Source organism: Pipistrellus hanaki (genome assembly GCF_964339955.1).
Source record: "Pipistrellus hanaki genome assembly, chromosome: 2".
In the NCBI taxonomy this organism is placed as follows: domain Eukaryota; kingdom Metazoa; phylum Chordata; class Mammalia; order Chiroptera; family Vespertilionidae; genus Pipistrellus; species Pipistrellus hanaki.
The window spans coordinates 280,201-302,389 of record NC_140504.1 but is presented as its reverse complement, the minus strand read 5'-3'; the positions used below and the strand labels follow the sequence as shown (position 1 = coordinate 302,389).

The 22,189-nt window shown below is 45.9% G+C and overlaps 1 protein-coding gene across 1 annotated transcript in view; it reads left to right on the top strand.

The window, feature by feature from the left end:
- Positions 1–21,476, top strand: part of LTN1 (listerin E3 ubiquitin protein ligase 1) — a 48,752-nt gene extending 27,276 nt beyond the window's left edge. The window contains exons 17-30 of the mRNA XM_084873528.1: positions 847–1,006; positions 1,753–1,857; positions 5,076–5,218; positions 6,984–7,119; positions 7,331–7,475; positions 8,255–8,468; positions 9,588–9,825; positions 10,149–10,223; positions 12,050–12,236; positions 13,935–14,106; positions 15,149–15,369; positions 16,896–17,090; positions 17,890–18,057; positions 19,308–21,476. Coding sequence (XP_084729654.1) covers positions 847–1,006; positions 1,753–1,857; positions 5,076–5,218; positions 6,984–7,119; positions 7,331–7,475; positions 8,255–8,468; positions 9,588–9,825; positions 10,149–10,223; positions 12,050–12,236; positions 13,935–14,106; positions 15,149–15,369; positions 16,896–17,090; positions 17,890–18,057; positions 19,308–19,370 — 2,222 coding nt within the window. The 3' untranslated portion in view covers positions 19,371–21,476. The remainder of the gene's footprint in view (positions 1–846; positions 1,007–1,752; positions 1,858–5,075; positions 5,219–6,983; positions 7,120–7,330; positions 7,476–8,254; positions 8,469–9,587; positions 9,826–10,148; positions 10,224–12,049; positions 12,237–13,934; positions 14,107–15,148; positions 15,370–16,895; positions 17,091–17,889; positions 18,058–19,307) is intronic.
- Positions 21,477–22,189: the final 713 nt, after the last annotated feature.

The following is a 22,189-nucleotide window of genomic DNA, read 5'->3' as shown; positions in this document are numbered from 1 at the left end:
CTACTGCTCTTCTTATCTTTCCTTTCCTAATTTTTAAAAATACTTTTATTGATTTGAGAAGAGAAGAGAGAGAGAGAAACATCAATGATGAGAGAGAATCATTGATTAGCTGCCTCCTGCATGTCCCCCCACTGGGGGTGGAGCCCACAACCCGGGCCTGTCCCCTGACCAGAAATAGAACTGTGACCTCCTGGTTCATAGGTTGACACTCAACCACTGAGTCACACTGGCCAGGCTGTTTTTCTTATCTTGACTTGCTTAGAATTACTTAGCTTGAAAAGGAGAGGATTAGATATTAGCCAGGTCTCTAGCCTTCTGACTTCAAAATCCAAATCACACATGGATTTATAAAGGAGAGTTGTGACTAAATTTATAATAAAAATCTCTGACATGGCAGGTTTTGTGAAAGATACTTGGTCATTTAATTCTCTCAACAGTCCCGTGAGGGAGGTTGTAGTTTCTAATTGATAACTTTGTGGACAGCCCATTGGAAGGCAGCCGTGTCAGTCACCGAGGCCCCGCCCCATGCTGTATCCTGCTGTCCCATTCTTAACACATTGGTCGGAATGTCTCACTCAGGCCTGGACCCCTTAGGTGTTTATCTGGTAACTAAGGCTCCTGTCACATTTCTAACTACTACAGGAGGGACGAAATAAGATTTGGGAGAGGAGTGGTATGTTGTATCAAACACATGTTCTCAGTGCTCATTATCTCGAAGACCCCAAAGCAGATTCGAGTCAGTTTGCAGATCTGAGACCAGTGGACAGAAAGCAGTGGTGGGAAAGGGGCGGAGTGACAGGATGGTGGTTGTGGGCGAGCGCAGATGCTGACGGGCGCCCTTCTCAGCCACAGAGCTGCTCTACGCACTGCAGTGGTGCGCGGAGCTGGACAGCCCCCCTGCGTCCCTCGCCGGCTTCCGTGAAATGCTGGAGAAGATGGACATTACCTACGATAACTTGTGTGGGCTCGGCAATACGTCTGGCCTTTTGCACCTGCTGTTCAACAGGTAAAACTCTCTATTTCCGTTTTTTAAACAACCATTTTACTACTTTATGGCTTTAAGCCCTCTTCATACCAGTTTTTCAGTCAGAGGATGATCTAAATTAATCCAAAATTTTGATAAAAACTTATGGGTACTAGGTACTCTTTGTTTTTCTGGGGAGATGTTTGAGCTTGGCTGGTGTTATTAAATGTAAAAATGTGTTCAAGGGGCAGGCGATGAAGGAACAGCCTGTGGGCGTGGCTTCAGCTTGCCTCCTGTGCCCCTTCTGCTGCTGGGGGCTCGCGTTGCATCTGATCTTAGAACCCTGAGTCCTCCCGGGGTGAGGAGTGGGTGGGAATACGTCCTCGCAGAGGTCGCAGCAGGCAGGTGTCTTGTGGCTGAAATTGCTGGCTGACCGCTGGACTGGGCTTTTCCGCAGTCCCCCTGCACACTGCCCGCCCGCACTCGCCTCCGCAGTCCCTCAGTCCGCCAGCCTCCGGGTCCCCGGATGTGTCCTTTCCCAGTTCAGCCTGGCGTCGCGCAGGCCTGCTGTAAGGGCGCCCACGTGGGGACACCGGGGGCTGGGCTGCCCTGTGTTGGGAAGTTCTGTCACGAGAGCTCTGCTCCCAGCCCTCCCCGTCATGGCAGTTGTTTGGTGCAGGAGTCCTGGGTAGTTTCTGTAACAGAAACCCAGAATTGATTGAATTCCGTAACAGTTTAAAAATCTGTATAAGTACCCTTTCTAAATAGGTTTTTCCCTCCTTTTATAGATCCATGGAACATGGCACACTGTGGTCTCTCATAATTGCTAAGTTGATCCTTTCAAGAAGTGTTTCACCTGAGGACGTAAAACAGCTTTACAGAAGGAAAGAAGGGTATGCCTGTTTACTTTTTAATCTTTGTGATGTGACCACCGTGGCTCCCTCCAACTACTAGTCGCTAAGGAATCAGGAAAACAAGGTCTAGGAGATGCAGAAATTAAGTTAAAGGAAACGAGAAAGACAAAACAATTTCGATCGTTTAAGGCTTGGAACACACTTTTATAATAAGCAGTTTTAACTTTATAACACTTTTTAAAAAATATTTTATTGATTTTTTACAGAGAGGAAGGGAGAGGGATAGAGAGCTAGAAACATTGATGAGAGAGAAACATCAACCAGCTGCCTCCTGCACACCCCCCACCGGGGATGTGCCTGTAACCAAGGTACATGCCCTTGACTGGAATCGAACCGGGGACCTTTCAGTCCACAGACTGATGCTCTATCCACTAAGCCAAACCGGTTTCGGCTTTATAACACTTTGTTGTAGAATTTCATACTTGTTTTACACAGGTAGCATTTCATAAACTTGTTCTCTTTCCCCCAAAATCTCTGTTGATGTCTTTCCTTTTTCTGTCTCCTGCATCCTTTTCCATGACATCATTTGTTCTATGGAAAGTTCCTTACTCTTCTCTGTAGGGTCATCCTGTGGAGGCATATTCTAGAAATTCAGTAAGTACGTCCTCAAGACAAAGAACTAAACTGTGGTCGGACGTGCGAGGGATGTAGCCCGATCTGCTAGAGAGGGGCCGGGCACCCGAGGCAGCACTGGCTGAGGCTCTCCAAGGGCTTGGAATCGACTGGCCTCTGAAAAGTATTCGAGGGTGACGTGTATGTGTTCTGGCACAACAGGATTGTGAACTGAATGTCAGTGTTGTAATTCTTATTTAAAAATTGTTAAACCTTAGTACTTTGAGATAATTATAGATTTATTATTTGAGATAATTCAGTATTCACATGCAAATAATAAACATAATACAAAGAGATTCCATAGTTCAGTTTCCCCCTCAGTTAGTGCAATTTCACAATAAAGAAAATGTCATTGATGCGATCTGTTGACCAGGCTACATGTGGTTGTTTGCTTCATGTGTGTTCTGTGTAGATCACATGTGTGACCACCAACCACCAAAGTCTCAGGATGAGATATAGGACAGTTTTGATCCTAAGGATCCTGTGTTACCTTTGCTAGCCACAGCCACCTCCCCTGGTCCCATTTCCTCATCCCTCACCAGTCCATTGTCCTCCCTCTAATTACATCACTCAGGACTGTGATGTAAAGGAATGCACTTTATGATCTTCTGATACTGGCTGTTTTATTCAGCATAATTTAATATTTTTTCTGCTTATAAAAGTGTAGGGAATTAACTAGTAAACTATTAGAACTAATTAGTACTGACATGCATTCTTAAGTGTATAGTTTGATTGCATTGCATATACCTTGTATTCACACTCCAGAATTAAATTTTTTTTTTTTTAAATCAATCTTTATTGTTCATATTATTACAAAGGTTCCTCATTTCTTCCCCCCTCCACCAGGTTCCCACCCCACCCTCTGCCCCCTCCCCATCCCCCATTGTCCTCATCCATAGGTGCACAGTTTATGTTCAGTCTCTTCCTCCCTCCCTTTCCCCGATAGTAAATCCCTTTTCAGATAGTAAATCTGTTACTTAGCATTTTCTCATATCAATAATACCTCCACATGCCCAATGATACACTTCACACAAAAGACATTTTCAAATAGGTCAACCAGCCTCATCCAGGCCCCACCCAAGGCACTCACAGATCAACACCCCAGCGCTATACTAACTCAACACATCCAGATCTAAGCCTTCATCACTTGATTCAGCAGACCCTCAAGTTCCCGCAAAAGTTTCCAGCCATGTCTGAGAGGCAGCCGTGGGCAGGTACAGGCGAGGAGCGAGCTGTTTCGGGCCTGGCTGCTCCGGGCCTGGCCTCTGTTGCTCTGGTTCGTTCCACAACCAGCTGCTCCGGGTCAGAATTAAATTTTTTTTAAAAAAACAAAACTTCTGCCATAATCGGTTTGGCTTAGACAGCATTGGCCTGCGGACTCATGGGTCCCAGGTTCTATTCTGGTCTAGAGCATGTACCTTGGTTACAGGCACATCCCTAGTAGAATGTGTAGGAGGCAGCTGATTGATGTTTCTGTCTCATCGATGTTTCTGGTTCTCTCTCCCTCTCCCTTCCTCTCTGTAAAAAAATCAATAAAATATATTAAAAGAAACAACAACTTCTGTATGACAAAAATACAGCAAAATTAAAGGCCAAGTGACAAAATGGGAGAAAACATTTGCAATCAGTAAAGAATTAATGTCCATAATATATAATAGTTTCAATTAATTAGTAAAACAATCCAAATTGAAAAATATGTAAAGGACTTGAGCAGGTAATTCACAGATCGAATAGTCAAAGGTAATTCACAGGTGAAATGTAAAGTACTGTATAAAGGATTTGCCTTATTAGCAATGATGGAAGTCAGATTTAGAGAAGCCTATGTTATCTGCCATGTTACCAGGAATGTAAAAGGTTCATTGAGAGCATAGCAAGACGCTCGTGTGTACATTCTGGTGAAAGCACAATGGAGCCTGTGTGTGTGTGCTGGAAAGCAATTTGAAATGACTAGAGTGCAATACATTTCGGTCCTTTGATCTCATTCTAATTCCAGGAATCTTGCCAGAACAGGTGTTTGCACGTGTGCTCAGAACATCTACTATTTAAATAAGAGCAAAACTGCGGGGAGAAAACCTCAGTGTCCACTAACAGAGACATAGTTAGATTCTGACATGTGCATAGCATGGGATGTTTTTGTTTCTAATTGTTAAAGTCATGTTGTTTTAAAATAGAACAGTTTGTACCTCTGTGTTCTGACAGAAAAATCTACAAAGTATGTAAGTGACAGGTAACAACTTATATATTTTGTATTCAAGTATGGAAGCGGCAGCTAATCATGTTTAGTGTGACCTTGTTATATAGGTGAGCCCCGCTATGCACACATGCGCAAATCTCAGCTCCCACGTGAATGGCCTCGGGGGCTCCCACAGAGAGCTTACCCACGCACTGTATGTGCAGTTCAGAGCAGCCACATTTAGGGGGACACACACACACGTGCTCGTTCTAAAAATTAGAAGCACGTTAAAGGAGAAAGCAGCAGCACGTTGCATTTGTGTGCGTTCTCATCATCCAGAAGAGTCTGAGTAAGCATTTCTGAAATAACTCATACTTGGGGCAAATATAATTCACACCTTTTCTGTACACAGGTTTTTCCCCCTAACGGAAGGCAAGATGCACACCATCCAAAGCCTCTGTCCGTTTCTGCCCGAGGACGACAAGAAAGAATTCATAGCTCTGTGTGTGCCTGCCCTTCGGGCCTGGGCCAGGGAAGACCTTTGCAAAACGAATGGTTAGTTTCCTGATAGTAAATATTCTGTTATTTTAATTATTGCTTGAGTTGAAACAAGTGTCTCTTAATATCTGAACCCAAGTCTCGCAGAGATAAATTCTAGCTAATTGACTCCTAGTTTATGCTTCTGCTACAGGACAAGGCGATGGGCAGCGGGAGTAGTGTCTGTGGAGAGTGTCTGTCACCGTGTGTGGGACAGAAGTGCTAGGACTTCAGGGAAGACCGACAACCACAAGACCCTCTGGTTGCTTCTAGCTCTGTGAGCAGTGCCTTGTATCACTGTCAGCCAGGGAGTGAGCACAGAAAGGCAAAAGAGGGAACAGCTTTTGTTGTATTTTTTTAAAGTTCTTTTTTTTAATACACGTTTATTGATTTTCAGAGAGGAAGGGACACAGGGAGAGAGAGAAACATCAATGATGAGAGAATCATTGATTGGCTGCCTCCAGCACCAGGGATGGAGCCCGCAACCTGGGCATGTGACCTAACTGGGAATTGAACCACAGTCTCCTGGTTCATAGATGAAGGCTCAACCACCGAGCCACACTGGCTGGGTTGCTCTTAAAAGTCCCAATGAATTTATAAAAGGAGACTTTTTATTTTATTTTGCTATATTTTAAAAATATATTTCTTTATTGATTTCAGAGAGAAAGGGAGAAGGAGAGAGAGAGAAACATCAATGATGAGAGAGAATTATGGATCGGCTGCCTCCTGCATGGCCACCACTGGCATTGAGCCTGCAACCCAGGCCTGTACCTTTGGCCAGAATCAAACCTGGGACCCTTCAGTTTGCAGGCCCACACTCCATCCACTGAGCCAAACCGGTTAGAGTGATGTGTTGATATTTGACAACCGGTTTTGGTCTTTCAGCCAAATTGATGAGACAAAGACATTTATTTCTTAGAAAATCAGTTTGGTTATACAGAAGTAGGTTTTCAGTTGTGAGTATGCTAAACAGAGTTTATTCTTGTGTTATTTTATTCATTGTTATTTTTTATATGAACAACTGGAAACCTGCTTTTCTTCACCCGGTACCTGAGTCTCTTCTATTTTGCCAGGAAAATTAAAAAAAAAAGAAAAAAAAAAGCTCTGCCTTTGAAGGAAGAGGAGATGCATTCACAGTTGACCCTTGAAATGCATGGTTGAAGCGGGTGGTCCACTCGTACACACATTTCTCAATAAGTGTGCAGCTCCCCTGTGTGGCCCGGGTATTTGCTACCTGTGGTGCAGAGGCCAGCAGTGCGTGTTCCTGGCAGATTTATACAGGGGACCTGAGCACCCAAGGATTTAGGGTCTGTGAGGGCGGGGGTTGGTCCTGGAACCAATTCTTTATAGGTATGGGGCGAGGAAGTTTGGGGGCAGTCGAAAGTTATGTGCAGATTTTCAACTGCATAGAGGTTGGTGCCTCTAACACCCCCTCTGTCCAAGAAAGGTGTTTTTTTTTTTAAGCTTTCTCTTTAAAAAAAAAAAAATTATTGATCCTTCACAGAGAGGAAGGGAGAGGGACAGAGAGCCAGAAACATTGATGAGAGAAAAACATCCACCAGCTGCCTCCCGTGTACACCCCATGGGGGATGTGCCCGCAACCAATGCACATGCCCTTGTCTGGAATAAAACCTGGCACCTTCCAGTCCGCAGACCGATGCTCCATCCACTGAGCCAAACCAGTTTCGGCTCCAAGAAAGTTTTGATCTAGCTCAAAGTAGTCTTTATTATAGTAGCAGTATAACTTACATTTTGTTAATATTCATTTTGAATTTCCTTTTAGGAGGTTTTGGACATCTTGCCATTGTAAATTCTTGTCTGCAAACCAGAAGCATAGACGATGGAGAGCTATTGCATGGCATACTGGACATCCTAATGTGCTGGAAGAAAGACCACGAAGATATTTTTCTTTTCAGTTGGTGGGTGATTCTTTATACTGTTTCCCTCCGTGTATACAGTCTGGACCAGGGCGTGTATTTTATAGTCAACTCTGCAGAGTAACAGGATGAGTCTGCAGAGTGTAGAACGGTGGTCATTTCAGTCGCTCGTTCATAAGATGTAAGGTTAAAGGGATGTGGTCTGTAGAGTGCTTTAATGCTTCTGTTCTGCTCTGCTTTGTCCTCGTCACAGTGACCTGTCAGGAGTGAGCCCAGCGGTCCTGGGACTGAACGTAGAGATCGTGCGGTTCCTTTCCCTGTTTCTGAGGTGCTGCTCCCCTCCGCTGGCCGAGAGGGAGTGGGACTTCATCATGTGCGCCATGCTGGCCTGGCTGGAGGTGAGCGCGCGGGAGTCTGCAGATCAGAACCCCGCCCAGTCGTGTCGTTCACGTAACGATGGTGACTAGTGCCTTTGGGGACGGACTCCTCGCCGCCTCTCGTTTCACGGGACGACGGTTCAAGGACAGGGTCATTGTCATTCCATGACCGCCTCCCAACGCTGTTGAGCTGACCTCCTCGTTCCCTCATTTTATTTATTTTATTTTATTTTATTTTTCTCATTCCCTCATTTTAATGTAGTATCTGCTGCCCAGCCTTTCTGGTTTTCTCTGTCCACGACAAGATGGTTGGACTTTGGGTTCTAGTTGAGTTATTCTTCAAACACACTGTCAGTATTGCCAGAGTAACTGATCGGCGTCTTCCTGAGATCCTCGTGGGTGCCTGCGTGCAGGGGGTCAGGGGACCTGGTTGGAGTCTCTGCCTCGCCCGCTGTTGGCTGTGTGCTGTGGCCGGGGCTTTAAACGTGACCTCATTGAGCATCAGTGTCCTTATTTTAATTTAATAATGCCCAGTCAGCAGGGCTCCTGGGAAGATTATAAATGTGTCTTTAATGCATCCCACTTGCTAAGTGGTCATTGATGCTATTTTGTTTTGTAGTTTTAAAAATAAAATAGAACATTTCAGAATAAATGGGTTGATTGCAATTTCTAGTATTTTAATTTAAACATTGTTTGGATGTAAACTCTCCCAGGGTCCCTGGGAACGGAAAGGGACTTTGCTGTGTGGCCCTGTGGCTGTTCTGGGAGAGGCCCGTTGACCGGCTCGTTCTGTTTCCCAGACGACACGTGAGAACTACGCCCTGCGCTCGGTGCCCCTGGTGCAGCTGCTGGCCTGCGTCAGCTGTGCTCTGGCCTGTGAGCTCAGTGCCTTCTTCGCCTCCACCACGCCGGACCCTGCCGGCCAGCTTCCTGCAAACCTCGTCAGTGAATGGAAAGAGTTTTTTTCCCTAGGCATCCACAGTTTGCTTTTACCTCTCTTGGTGACGGTTACAGGCAAGTAAAAAGGGTGTAATCACGAGATTCAGTAAAAACGACTTGTCAGAAAATTCCAAGCAGCATCTGTGGGTTTGTAAGTCACACAGTCCAGCAGAAGAGAAGACCAGAGCCAGAGAATCAGGCATCTCCGAGCAGCCTATGCTCAGTCACGATGGGAAGGTGAAAATGGCATCGAAGGCCATTGCAGATTAAAGTGGGAAGTAACCAGCCGGGACCGGTTTGGCTCAGTGGATAGAGAGTCGGCCTGCGGACTGAAAGGTCCCAGGTTCGATTCTGGTCAAGGGCATGTACCTTGGTTGCGGGCACATCCCCAGTGGGGGGTGTGCAAGAGGCAGCTGGTCGATGTTTCTCTCTCATCGACGTTTCTAACTCTCTGTCCCTCTCAATTCCTCTCTGTGTAAAATCAATAAAATATATATTTAAAAAATAAAAAAATAAAGTGGGAGTAACCAGATGGCACAGATAGATTCAAGCCTGCCTTTTTTTAAGAGGAAAATAGAAGTCATGGAACATTTAATGTTAATGTATTCAGTTCATGGTTCTAGAGTTATAGTTGGTTTAATGTTAAGTTTTAAAAAATATATATTTTATTGATTTTTTACAGAGAAGAAAGGAGAGGGATAGAGAGTTAGAAACATCGATGAGAGAGAGACATCGACCAGCTGCCTCCTGCACATCTCCTACTGGGGATGTGCCCACAACCACGGTACATGCCCTTGACTGGAATCGAACCTGGGACCTTTCAGTCCGCTGGCCGACGCTCTATCCACTGAGCTAAACCAGTCTCGGCTAATGTTAAGTTTTAATATAGTTTTCTTAATTGATTTTAAAGAGAGAGAGAGAGAAACATTGATGAGAGAGAAATCCTGATTGGCTGTCTCCTGCACAAATCTCGTGGGGATCGAACCCACAACTGGGCATGTGCCTTGCCTGGGAATCTAACCAGTGACCTCTTGGTGCCCGGGACAATGCCCAGCCCACTGAGCCACACCGGCCAGGGCTCTTTTGTTTTCCAGGTGCATTTTCTGTAATGATGTCGATCACCTGTGAATCAGTCAGGCTGTGCTTCCCATTTTGTGTTGGGCTATGCATGTGTGTGTTTCTTTTTGTCATCAGGAGAAAGCAGAGATACCTCTGAAACGTCCTTTCAGAATGCTGTGCTAAAGCCCATGTGTGAAACACTAACATACATCCCAAAGGATCAGCTTGTGGGTCACAAGCTCCCTGCAAGATTGATTGCCGGCCAGAAAACAAACTTGCCGGAACATCTCCAGACTTTACTGAACACACTGGCCCCGTTACTCCTCTTCAGAGCTCGGCCCGTGCAAATTGCTGTTTATCACATGCTGTACAAGTAAGAGTCTGAATAGATGTCATGGCGCTCTAAAATAATAGAATATATGTTCAGTTTTAACACTTTTAAAGTCATTTAAAGTAAAAAAACAAAACAAAACAGAAAAATGAAGTAAACTTGACTATGCATTTTTTAAGGAAAGCCAGGTTTTTGATCTTTCGCTGTGTTCTCCGTGGAGTTTACATTTAGATAATCCTGGCCATAGGTAGTTATTTCAGGAAACTTTTAAAAAATACATTCATTACATTGGTCTTTCTGCTCTTAAACATGATTTTTAAAACAATTCAAAATAAAGTAATTTAAAGTAATGTTCTGATTTGCAGGTTGATGCCAGAATTGCCACAGTATGATCAGGATAATCTGAAGTCATACGGAGACGAAGAGGAAGAACCAGCCTTGTAAGGTTTTTAATGATGTGCTTATTGCTTATTGTAGTGTCATAACTGACCTCACGTAGAGTGACTTCCCCCGGTGGAGCGTGTAATCATTCAGCAGGTGTTCTCAGCTATCTATAAGGTGTACATGAAATCTGGAATTCACCCAAAAGGATTGTTTCTCATCTTAATTGCTCCTTAATTATATATATATATATTTTAATTTGTTATTATTTTACTTTATTTTTTTATTTTTATTTTTTTAATTTAAAAAATATATATTTTATTGATTTTTTACAGAGAGAAAGGGAGAGAGATAGAGAGATAGAAACGTTGATGAGAGAGAAACATCGACCAGCTGCCTCTTGCACACCCCCTACCGGGGATGTGCCCGCAACCAATGTACATGCCCTTAACCGGAATCGAACCTGGGACCTTTCAGTCCGCAGACTGACGTTCTACCACTGAGCCAAACCGGTTTTGGCTCCTTAATTATATTTTAGTTTGCTAATGTTTAGTAAAATTTCCTAGGCCACATGGTATTTTTTGTGGCCAAATATCACTTGAACACCCATTTAGTGCAAAGTGTTGATTAAATGCTGAGGGGAGGCCGCAACCGGTTTGGCTCAGTGGTAGAGCATCGGTCTGCAGACTGAAAGGTCCCGGGTTCGAGTCCGGTCAAGGGCATGTACCTTGGTTGCGGGTGTGCAAGAGGCAGCTGGTCGATGCTTCTCTCTCATCGATGTTTCTAGCTCTCTATCTCTCCCTTCCTCTCTGTGAAAAATCAATAAAATATATATTTAAAAAAAAATTATCATCAATGATTCCAACTCACTATCCCTCTCTCTTCCTCTCTGTGAAAAATCAATAAAATATATATTTTTAAAATGCTGAGGGGAGGATACAGTGTTGAATAAATGTTCGTTTTTTAAAATATATTTTTATTGATCTCAGAGAGGAGGGGAGAGGGAAAAAGAGATAGAAACATCAGTGATGAGAGAGAGTCCTGGAGTGGCTGCCTCCTGCACACCCCCTTCTAGGGATTGAGCCCGCAACCCGGGCATGTGTCCTTGACTGGAATCAAACCCGGACCCTTCAGTCTGCAGGCCAACACTCTCCACTGAGCCTGGAGTAGAGAAAGGCCAGTGTGGTGGAGGAAAACATGCAGAAGCTGGAAGACCCGTGGGGGTGGGCATGGGCCGGAGCCACAGAGGACACAGGTGAAGGGCAGGGTCCAGGGTCTCACAGGTTCCCCTGCAGAGAGCCTCCCAGGTGACCTGGAGGTTCAGAGAGGAGCACATGGGCCTGCGTTGCCGTGACTGTGACTGTTAAGCTTCCTGAGCCTGTGTCTCGGCGCCCACTGCAGGTGGGGGACACACAGGACGGACACAACCTGGCAGGACCTGGTAGCCTGTTCTTCAGTCGCTCAGGGGCTTGAGGCATTTCAGCTTTGTGAAGGGTGTGATTTTTCCATCTATAAAGCAGAAGGTTGAAACAGATGTTTAAATACTAAGTGGTAACTTCTAGAGTCCATATTTTTATAGCCAGTAACTTTTAAATATATACTTTAAAAGTTTACATATTTAAAAATATTTTACATGTGATATATGTTATATTTACATTTTTATTAATATGAAATATATAATGTACAATACATATGTTTTCATGTATAAATGATATATATTTTAGGTCTTTCATTTTCTATAATTGCCATTATGTGAAATTTGGATTTCAAGGTGAATCTATGAAAGGAGATTGTTCAGTGGTTTTTCTGAAACGTCTGAAGTGTAAGCATGCTGACAGCCGTTGAGGGTGCATTGTGCAGAAAGTGGGGTGTCTCCGCCTCCCAGGTCCCCGCCGGCAGCACTGATGTCCCTTCTCCACACGCAAGAGGACCAGCTGGAGAGCATCCTTGGCGGTGTGCCTGTGGGGCAGATTGTGGCGATCCGGCCGCTGAGCGAGGAGTTCTGCTCGGTGCTGGGATACCTCCTCACCTGGAAGCTGATCCTCACCTTCTTCAAAGCCTCTCCCTCTCAGGTCAGCACCCTGGGGAGCTCGGACAAGCCTGTCCTCGGCCAATCCGCCAAATTTAAAGCCGTGTTCAGAAGAAGGCGTGTGCATACGACCCATGTCACCCTGCCGTTCTCGCTAAGTGGGGAAATGTCCTAGACAGTAATTGTGCCCAAGTGATTCTGCAGCCTCAGGTCCACTTGGAAGACGCACTCCAGTGTATCTATTTATTTTAACATCTTTAAGGCAGATACCAGCTTGGAGAATTCCTGTAGACTGAGTCAGTCTGGTGGAGTGACTTCCTGGGCACGTTTTCCCAGAGGAGGGGTTACCTCTTCAGATTGAGCGTGTGGGCACTCCGTGCCGATGCACGTTTTCAATTATGGGTCTTCTGTTGGCAGGACCCGCCTCTTGGTGCAGTGGGTCATGAGTGGCCTCTTTACCTTTGTATCTTGGGAATCAGGTTACAGGACACCATTGACCTTGGTGTCGGAATCACTTGGTTTCTCTTTAGGCCTCGCTCCCCATGGCCTGAGCCTCCCCGTGGCCCGAGCCTCCCCGTGGCCCGAGCCTCCTCGTGGCCTGAGCCTCCTCGTGGCCTGAGCCTCCTCGTGGCCTGAGCCTCCCCGTGGCCCGAGCCTCCCCGTGGCCCGAGCCTCCCCGTGGCCCGAGCCTCCCCGTGGCCCGCGCCTCCCCGTGGCCCGAGCCTCCCCGTGGCCCGCGCCTCCCCGTGGCCCGAGCCCCACCTTTCTTCTCTCTCTGGGAGCTCACCAGGTCAGTTATTTTGTAGACTTTTCGGCTCTGACTTCGCTGGTGGTTAGATGCTGGTTGGTTTTCAGCAGGAGGGCTTCTGCCCAGGTGATGTGTCTCACCATGTCCCGAGAGGCCCAGCATGGCCGGGCCTCCTGTTGGTAACATTGAGTATGGTACTTGGTCAAAATAGTGCCCCCAGAATGCTTCATGGTAAAGGTACTTGGATCAACGTATTTTAAGAATCGGTTTGAAACCCTATGATGGCTTGATCCCCGCATTTGAGCCCTCAGCATCTATACTGGGAGGAGCTCTGCGGATGCACGGAGGAAATCATGTTAAAGCCATGTGAGCACGTGACAGGTACTGGACCTTGAGGGACAAGGAGTTCTCCAGATGGGTTCACAGGTGCCCACAGTGCCCGTGGGCCGGCTCTCCTGGGCCGCCCCTGGTTTTCCCTGAAGCTCCCGATCCTAAAGCGACAGGCGGGCTGCTGGCGGTGCTGTCCTGCAGGGACGCTGCAGGGTCTTGGTGGGGCGGGTCCGCCAGGAAACGGAATTGGTTCTAGCAAGGTTTCCAGAGACGAGGGCCTGGGGGTGGGAGGCGTGGGAGAGCGAGTGAATCGTCAGGGGCTCCAAGTGCAGGTGTGCCTCCTGGAGCCTGTTGGGGTGAGACCTCAGAGCACGTGTCACGTGATGAAGGAGCGACAGCGTCTGCAGGTCGATACGGAAAGGAGGCAGGGCCATCGCATGACCCATCGGGGAAGGAGGGATGTGGCATCTGTTTTGCGGGACTCCTCTGTGTAACTCTGAGTACTCAGATTAATGGTTTTTAAAAATTGTATTGTTGAAAGTATTACATATGTCCCCTAAACATTTTCTTACTGTTCTCATGCAGTCTGTTTTACTTTGATTTGTTCTTACCGACTGATCTTGGCTTAGCGGGGTTTACTAACACATTTTTGCTTTCCACCAGCTTCGGGCTCTGTATTCAATGTACCTCCGGAAAACCAAGAGTTTAAACAAACTGCTCTATCACCTGTTCAGGCTCATGCCCGAAAACCCGACCTGCCCCGAGGCAGCCGCCGAGCTCTCGAGCAAGGAGCCCAAGACCTTCTTCACAGAGGAGGTCCAGCTGAGTATCAGAGGTCAGTGGTGTGTGTGTGTATGCTTGTGTGTGTGGTATGTGCAGTATGTGTGTGTGGAGATGGGTGGGGGTGTGTGCGTGCATGGTGGTGTGTACTTGGCGTGTGTGTGTGTGGTGTGCGTGCACGTGTGGTGTGTGTGTGTTCGTGGTATGTGTGTGCACACACAAATGAACTCTCCTGGAGAAGGTTCAGACCTGAGGGTATAGCTGAGCCCCAGATGGGGCCTGAGTTCAAATCCTTCTATGTTTCTCTAAGTAGGACATTCATTCAAAATGTGTTAAATTCTGGGCTGGCTCTCCTGTGAACCCATCTGGAGAACTCCTTGTCCCTCAAGGTCCAGTACTTGTCACGTGCTCACATGGATAACGTTAAGAATTTAACACATTTTGAAGCCTAGATTGTTGAGACTTACATTTTATTCTGTAAACAGGTGTGTGTCATGTGAGGATGGTTTGTAGCCTGTAATCAGGCATCTGCTGTTGGGGAAACAAAGATGAGTACAAGTTCTTTCCTTCACTGTGAGCTCAGGTTTTAGCCGGGGCTCAGGCTGTTCTACTTAATGGATTCCTCGGAATAATGTGGAAATGCCTTAGACCCGGCAGACCTCCGTGGACCACCGGTGTCCGTGAGGTCCGAGAGGGCGGCGGCCGCTGCCTTAGAGCACGGCGGGCTGAGGTTGAGGTGGGTGTTCCGGGACTCGCGTGAAGACTGGGAGCACAGGAGGCAGGGCTCCTCCGTCGTCTCTTCCCCCTTTAAAGCTGTGCTTCCTGTCATGGTGACTCTTCGTGTGAAACACAGAACGCTGTTTCCAGGCAGATTCTCCAGGGTCAGTTGGAATCTTCTTTTTATGCTGTTTGCGATGGTAACGGGTCATTTTAAATATGTAGAAAAAGCTAATATGGCCCAGTCCCAGCTTTAATGTTTGCTGTAGGGACGCTAGTCCTCCCGTGAGGAACTGGGATTTTCTGAGAAAGTACTCGAATTAGCCTGTTATTCTGTGTGTGGGTTCCGTGTTGCTAAGCAGGCTTTGCTTTCCCCCCAGAAATGACCACCCTGCCGTACCACATCCCGCACTTGGCTTGCTCCGTCTACCACATGACGCTGAAGGACCTGCCCGCCATGGTCCGGCTGTGGTGGAACAGCAGCGAGAAGCGCGTCTTTAACATCGTCGACAGGTTCACCAGCAAGTACGTCAGCAGCGTGCTGTCTTCCCAGGAGATCACCGCCGTGCAGACGAGCACACAGCTGTTCAATGGCATGACGGTTAGTGTGGTCTTGCGTGTTTTAAATGTGATTTAAAGGTGATTTAAATGATTGTGGCTGACATTTGTAGTGAGTTAAGTATCACAATTGGGACCGTTGATTTAGAATTCACAGAAATTGCCTACTGTGTTTTCTGACTCTTGTGCATCAACTCTCCTACTAAAGCATAGATTAAAACGGGTAAAATCTCATTAGCCCCACCAAGGAGTTTCTGAACATTCATCATTTCTGGTAAAGTATATATTGGACGCATCCGGGTCCAGGCTTGGGTGCGAGCAAGGTGGTCAGTACTAGGGCCTGGCCTGTGGGACGTGCCCTCTGGTCAGGGGAGGGGAGACACTGACCACACGGAGGAGAAGGTGTGGCCACGGGAGGACCGCTGGCTGAGGGAGGGGAGACGATGGAGAAGGTGCTGTGAGGGCCGGAGTTTGGGGAGACGTTCGCTGGAGAGGCGTTCGCTGCGGGAACAGGGGCGGAAGCCCAGGCGGGGGGCGAGGGTTTCTGTAGTTGCCGAGGAGGACGAGGAACTGAGTTCGTGGGGAGGAGGCTCCTGCAGGCGGCCGTCAGTGCAGGCAGCTCCACGAAGGGTCAGTCACGCTGGCAAAGGCCTCCCGAGCATCTGCAGCGTGTGGTCCTGTGCAGCCGCTGACCATTCCTGTGGAGGCGGAGGCAGTGGACTTACCTCTGTGCAGCCGCTCTGACCGTGATAGAAACCTGGGCTGTTGGAGAGCGCGGGGTTGAGGCGTGTGGGGAGTGCTGTGAGCAGGGGCAGGCCTGGTTGGGCAGTGCTGATGAGAACGTAACGGGTGTTGGGGAATTGTGTGGAAATTTATTAAAGCTTGAAGAGCTGGGAGGAGCTGGAGGAGACATTCGAGGTGATGCAAGGTGTTAGCCTGGAAATTCGGGCGTCAGAAGAGTAGAGTTGTGAAGGGTGGTCATTGGTGTCTCACGCATTTGCAATGCTGAACGAAAACCAGAACCAGGGTGCGTGTTGTGCTGTGAAACTCAGAATCTGCTGCAGAGGGAGACTTGACAGACGCGTGGCATCGGGTGCCCTGGAAGGCAAGCGGTGATGATTAACCTGTCTGTTTAGGCAGAAAGTAGTGTTATATGGTAAAGCTAATAAAATAAAATAAAATAAAACCATTCTATGGTAGTGGATTCCCAGTAAAATACACTTGGAATGTCCTAAACCACCACAAAAGACACTCAGCTCTCCTCACCAGTGGGTTCTCCGTCCACGGCTCAGCAGCTTCGGGTCCAGAGTCAGTTGGTTTCCAGGGCTGTGGACCCACGGGCAGAGGGACTCACTCGTGGGGGCAGGGAGTCCTGCTACGTCCCCTGTGGGTGCCGAGGGACGACTGTCAGGTGCTTAGGAAATAGAGATGTCTAATAAGTGAAAGTGTTTACCTGCGTTTTGTTTGAATGAAAACTTTGGCTGCTAATAGTCGACCTATTGAAATGCTTTTTGAGTGAAAAAAGGAAAGAAATTTGACAAAACCAACGTTACCGTCCATGTGGTGCAGGTGAAGGCTCGCGCCACTACTCGCGAAGTGATGGCCACTTACAGCATCGAGGACATCGTCATCGAGCTGATAATACAGCTGCCGTCCAATTACCCGCTGGGCTCCATCTCCGTGGAGAGCGGGCGGCGCGTGGGCGTGGCCGTGCAGCAGTGGCGGAACTGGATGCTGCAGCTGAGCACCTACCTCACCCATCAGGTCTGTTCCCGCTCACACTTGGCCTCCACACTGAGGGCCCCTTCGGCTCCTGCCCGTGGAGGAGATTGACACACGTCTCCTGCTTGAGGTGGAAATGGGTTGCCTGGGCCCTTGGGTGGCACAGATATGTGCTGAGTGACTTGGTAATCCCTGGTGTGTGAGAGGAATCGATCTGACTTCATTGACGTTATAAATGACACAGAACAAACGTCGTGATTAAGGAAAGGACTGGAGTGGAATTGTTTTGTAAGATGCCAGACAGATGAATGCCCTCCAAGCTACTCTTAGTCTAACATTTCAACTCTACTTCTAGATTATAGAAATCCCAGTATTTTAAAGACCTTTAACTTTTAAACACCTATAAATCTTTCCAGCTTTGTTTACACATTGTGAACATTGCACAGTAAAGAAAACTTTTAAAAAAGTAAATATATTCATCAGTGTTTAGAGCTGGAGCCGATCGGCAGCTGGGAAGATAAAATGATTGTTTTAGTTTAAAATTCAGAAAAAATCTAAATGATTGACTTAGCAAGAGTTTCATAAAGCAACAAGCTGAGACTGAACCTTGAAGTATTGGTGCAAAACCCTTTTTTAAATCCTGTCTTCACTGGGGAAAGATTTATCTGTCCCAAAATTTCGGTGTTCATTTTGAAAACCAATATTCATAAAACTTAAAAGAAGTGAATACAGCAACACAGACTTTCTTTTCTCCAAGTTAAAAGTCAACTTTAAAATTTTTGAAGTTGAATAACTGATTGGTTGTTTTCATTGTATATTCCTGTTTTCTTCTTGTTAACAGAATGGAAGTATTATGGAAGGCTTAGCATTATGGAAAAATAATGTAGACAAACGCTTTGAGGGTGTTGAAGATTGCATGATCTGCTTTTCAGTCATCCATGGGTTCAACTATTCTCTTCCCAAAAAAGCCTGTAGAACATGCAAGAAGAAGTTCCACTCAGCCTGTTTGGTGAGTCTAAAAAGAAATGAACTGCCGAAACTGGTTTGGCTCAGTGGATAGAGCGTTGGTCTGCGGACTGAAAGGTCCCAGGTTCGATTCCGGTCAAGGGCATGTACCTTGGTTGCAGGCACATCCCTGGTAGGGGGTGTGCAAGAGGCAACTGGTCGATGATTCTCTCTCATCGACGTTTCTAGCTCTCTATCTCTCTCCCTTCCTCTCTGTAAAAAAATCAATAAAATAAAAAAAAAAAGAAGAAAGAAAAGAAATTAACTTATTTATTACTTTCTGTATAAAATATATCTAACTTTGGAAAAGAAAACAATGAAAAATAAACTCTTAATTGTAGTTAATGGGAGACATACTAAGTTGGTTTTTAAAAATCTGTACAAAGTAAATAGTAAGTTAGTGAAAATGGTAGCAAGAAAATGGTATGCAAGCATTTTGATCATTGGGTGTTTCTAATACAGGTCTCAGTGCTCAAACAGGTGGTCTTATAAGATCTAGACCACATATGTCAAACACAAGGCCCGCGGGCCAAATCCAGCCCGCCAGGCCTTGCAATGTGGCCCGCACCACGCTGTCATCACTGCACTCCGCTGTCAGTTTATGACATTGTCAGTTTATGACTGTTCAGTAAACCATTCGGCCCGCGATTTAGGCTGGATTTTAGATTTTGGCCCCTTCTCTGATTGAGTTCGACACCCCTAATCTAGACCATGAAGTGAACGGAAAAAATGTGGAACTGAGGGCCATCTGGCATCAGTGCACTTGGCTCTTTTTATTTTATTTTTTAAATTATTTTTATTGATTTCAGAGGGGAAGGGAGAAGGAGAGAGAGACAGGACATCCATGATGAGAGAGAATCATTGGTTGCCTCCTTGATACCCCACCCAGGGACTGAGCCCAGAACCGGAGGATGTGCAGGGCCAGGACCGGGAATGAACCCTGGCCTTCTGGTTCGTAGGTTGACGCTCAGCCACTGAGCCAGGCCGGCCAGGGCACTCTTGCTCTTCCTAAAGGGCACATGGACATTAGCTGCTTGGAGGTGTTCCTGGCCGGTCTCAGCCGGGGTGCATGAGCCCTGGGAAGAGCCACACTGTAGCTTTGTAAGTGACACTGAGTGGTGGTTTGGAGATGAATGGGAGGAGCTGTCAGTGGTCCGCCTTTCTCAGTGAATCGTTTCAAGGTACCTTTAGATGTAGAGGTAACGTAACAACTCTGAGAAGTTCTTTGAACATTTAAAACCTTTTCTTTTTCAGTACAAATGGTTTACATCGAGCAACAAATCCACTTGTCCACTCTGTCGTGAGACCTTCTTCTGAGACCTTCCCCCCTGGAAGCGACCCTGAAGGAAAGCACAGGCAGTGGGCGGGCCGCCCAGAAGCGCTGTGCGGAGGCAGTGAGCGAACTTAAACAGCCTGCTCGGGGCCCTTGTTAATGGAATGGCCCTGCACTCTGGTCTACTTACCTTTACGTTGGTTTGTAACAGTTTCTCTTACTTACGGATATTATATATGAATATTACGTCTTTGAGAGAAAATATTTATAAAATAGTTTAATCTCTTTGTATATTTAAAAGTAAATATGGAAAACCCCTAAATTACAGATTTGGAATTTGCATTGATCTATGTTCTAGAACAGTCCAGTGAGACAAAAGAATTGAGAGGGAAGATTTATACCTAGCAATATTTTAAGACTTATTTATTAGTTATGTCAAAATTAGCATTTTGCTATTTGTAGATTAATGATAAAAATGACTAAGCTATCAATATAGTTTATCTTGAGCTGCTTGAAGCATGCTCTGTAGTCCTCCCTCAGCAAGGCAGCAGGCCTTCCTGGCCTTCGTTGTTAGGGATGAACTCCTGCCACGGAGCTTTGCTGTGGAAGAGGTTCCGTGCGCCAGTGGCATTTGAACTGTAGACTCGTCCGTGAATTATTACTCAGTTACGTGAGAATTTGAGAGAACAGGAATCAGATTACTTTATTCATGAAGCAGAGTGGCATTTAGCCTTCTGTGAGAGGGAGGAAGAAAATTAATGAGTCGTTCTGAAACTTAAGATTGGTGATGGAGGAAATTTAAAAAAATTAAATGCTGTAGATGACTTTCAATTTTGTAAGGGAATTTTGCTTTTCATACTGCCAAAGTTACATTAAATTAGATTTGAGGAAGCTAACTTTTCTAGTCAAGTTAAGGATTTCAGTACAAAGTACCATGGAATAGGACAGGCTGACATGGAGCAGAGTGAAACCTGCCTTTGTCACAGCAGTGTCACCATAACAATGTACCCAAAACAGAACGTGTGAGGTTTGGAACTTGGAATAATTTCATTGCAATCTTTCATCCCTGGGGAATCTTAGCATATCTAGCAGCCAGGTCACTTGAAAGATCAACTAATCATCTCTTGCAAATGTTTAATTGGCAAAAGCAGTTCATGTTAATAAAACAGCCGCTCACCACCAAATGGTTATTGTTGAAATAGTATGAATGTGATCAGAGTATTGCTGTCGAGGATGACATTATGTGAGTTTCAATCTCTGGAGTTGTGTTTGTAGGTGCAGAGTTCTACCCAGTTCTGTCTGTCTCCTGAATTTCTTCTTAGTATTTGATATCCTACCACGTCGAGGCTCAGAGATTCAGTAAGTGCAGATAGCAAAACCCTACTACCTCTTCTTCACCCTCTTCAAACGGCCAATCTTCCCAGGTCTCTCTACTTCTCTTTCAAAGGTACACTTTTTCTTTAAAAATTGTTTTATAAAGCTTTTCCAGTATTGGTACTTCTCGGCCTCCGACCCAAACCCCAGGCAGGAAGTGGAGGGAGGGAGGGAAGGAGAGAGGGAGCAGTGTTTCCGGCGGGGCTCGGCCCTGTGCTGTGCAGCCTGTAGCCAGTGGGCACCACTCCTCACACAGACGCGCCGACTCCGCGAGCTGTACATACACCTGTACATAGTGCTTGTTCCTGGTCCCTGCTGAGGAGAGCGCTTTCCAAAGAAGACTGGCGTTCAGAGTACCACACTAATAAAGTTTTATTTCCGTAGCTTTGGCAACTCTAGAGAACACCCCTTACATTATAGTGTAGGGACATTTTAACGTGCATGAGATTCAAAGTCCATTAGCAAAATTATTAACTTAAAACCCTAATGTAAATTGCAAATTTTAGGATTTATTTTTAACTCTCTGTAGAACATGCTCTAATGTATGTACATAAGTTTCCATAGTTTAAATAACTAAGTTATTAGTAAATTAGTTTGTGCTGTGAATAATAATTTATTATTTTGTTGTTATTGCCATATGTGCCCATTAAAATTCTTTTTAATTACAAAATATGTCAAATATACAGAGTAATAATATAAAGCCCTTGTGCTCTTCACAGACTATTTTGCCACATTTGCTTCTAATTTTTAAAGAAATAAAATGTTACTCTCTTGTACTCCTCTCTGAGGCCTCGCCTCTCCTTCCCTGGAGCTAAACTGAAATTGGTGGGACTCCTTCCTATTTGAGAGTTTACACTTTATCACGTGTTGTGTTCATAAATAATATACAGTTGTTTTTTTAAAAATTCATATTTGTGATATCCTTTTTTATGTTATATTTCATAACTTGCTTTTTAACTCAATATAACTACTTTTTAGGGTCAGATTACATCTGTGCACTCACCAGTTCCCCCACTACCGGTCATCCCGATTGGTGTTGGTTGCCATTTTTAACAGAGCTGCCTGTGCATTCCTGATGTGTTTTCTTGTGCAAATGTGCTGGATGTTCTGGGTAAATGCCCCAAAGGGACCGCAGCTGGGGGCTGCCTGCTCTGTGGCTTCCGGTGGGCTCAGGCTGCTCTCCCCGGGGTGTGCACCAAGGGACCTCTGCTTTCCCTCCTCCTCTCCAGCACTCAGTCTCACAGGACGCTTCCTCCCTGGGCAGCTGTGAGATGGTAGGTCTTCATCTTCATTTCTATTTACCTGTCTACCAAGAGACTTCATTTCATCTCTTTATTGGTCATTATTTTGTAAGTTTATCATCTTATTGATTATAATGTTCATCTATTACAAGGTTTCTTCAAGTACAGGGCTTGACTTTTAAAATATTTTTGTTGAAGGGAGAGTGGGAGAGAGAGAGAGACATCAATCAGCTGCCTCCTGCACACCC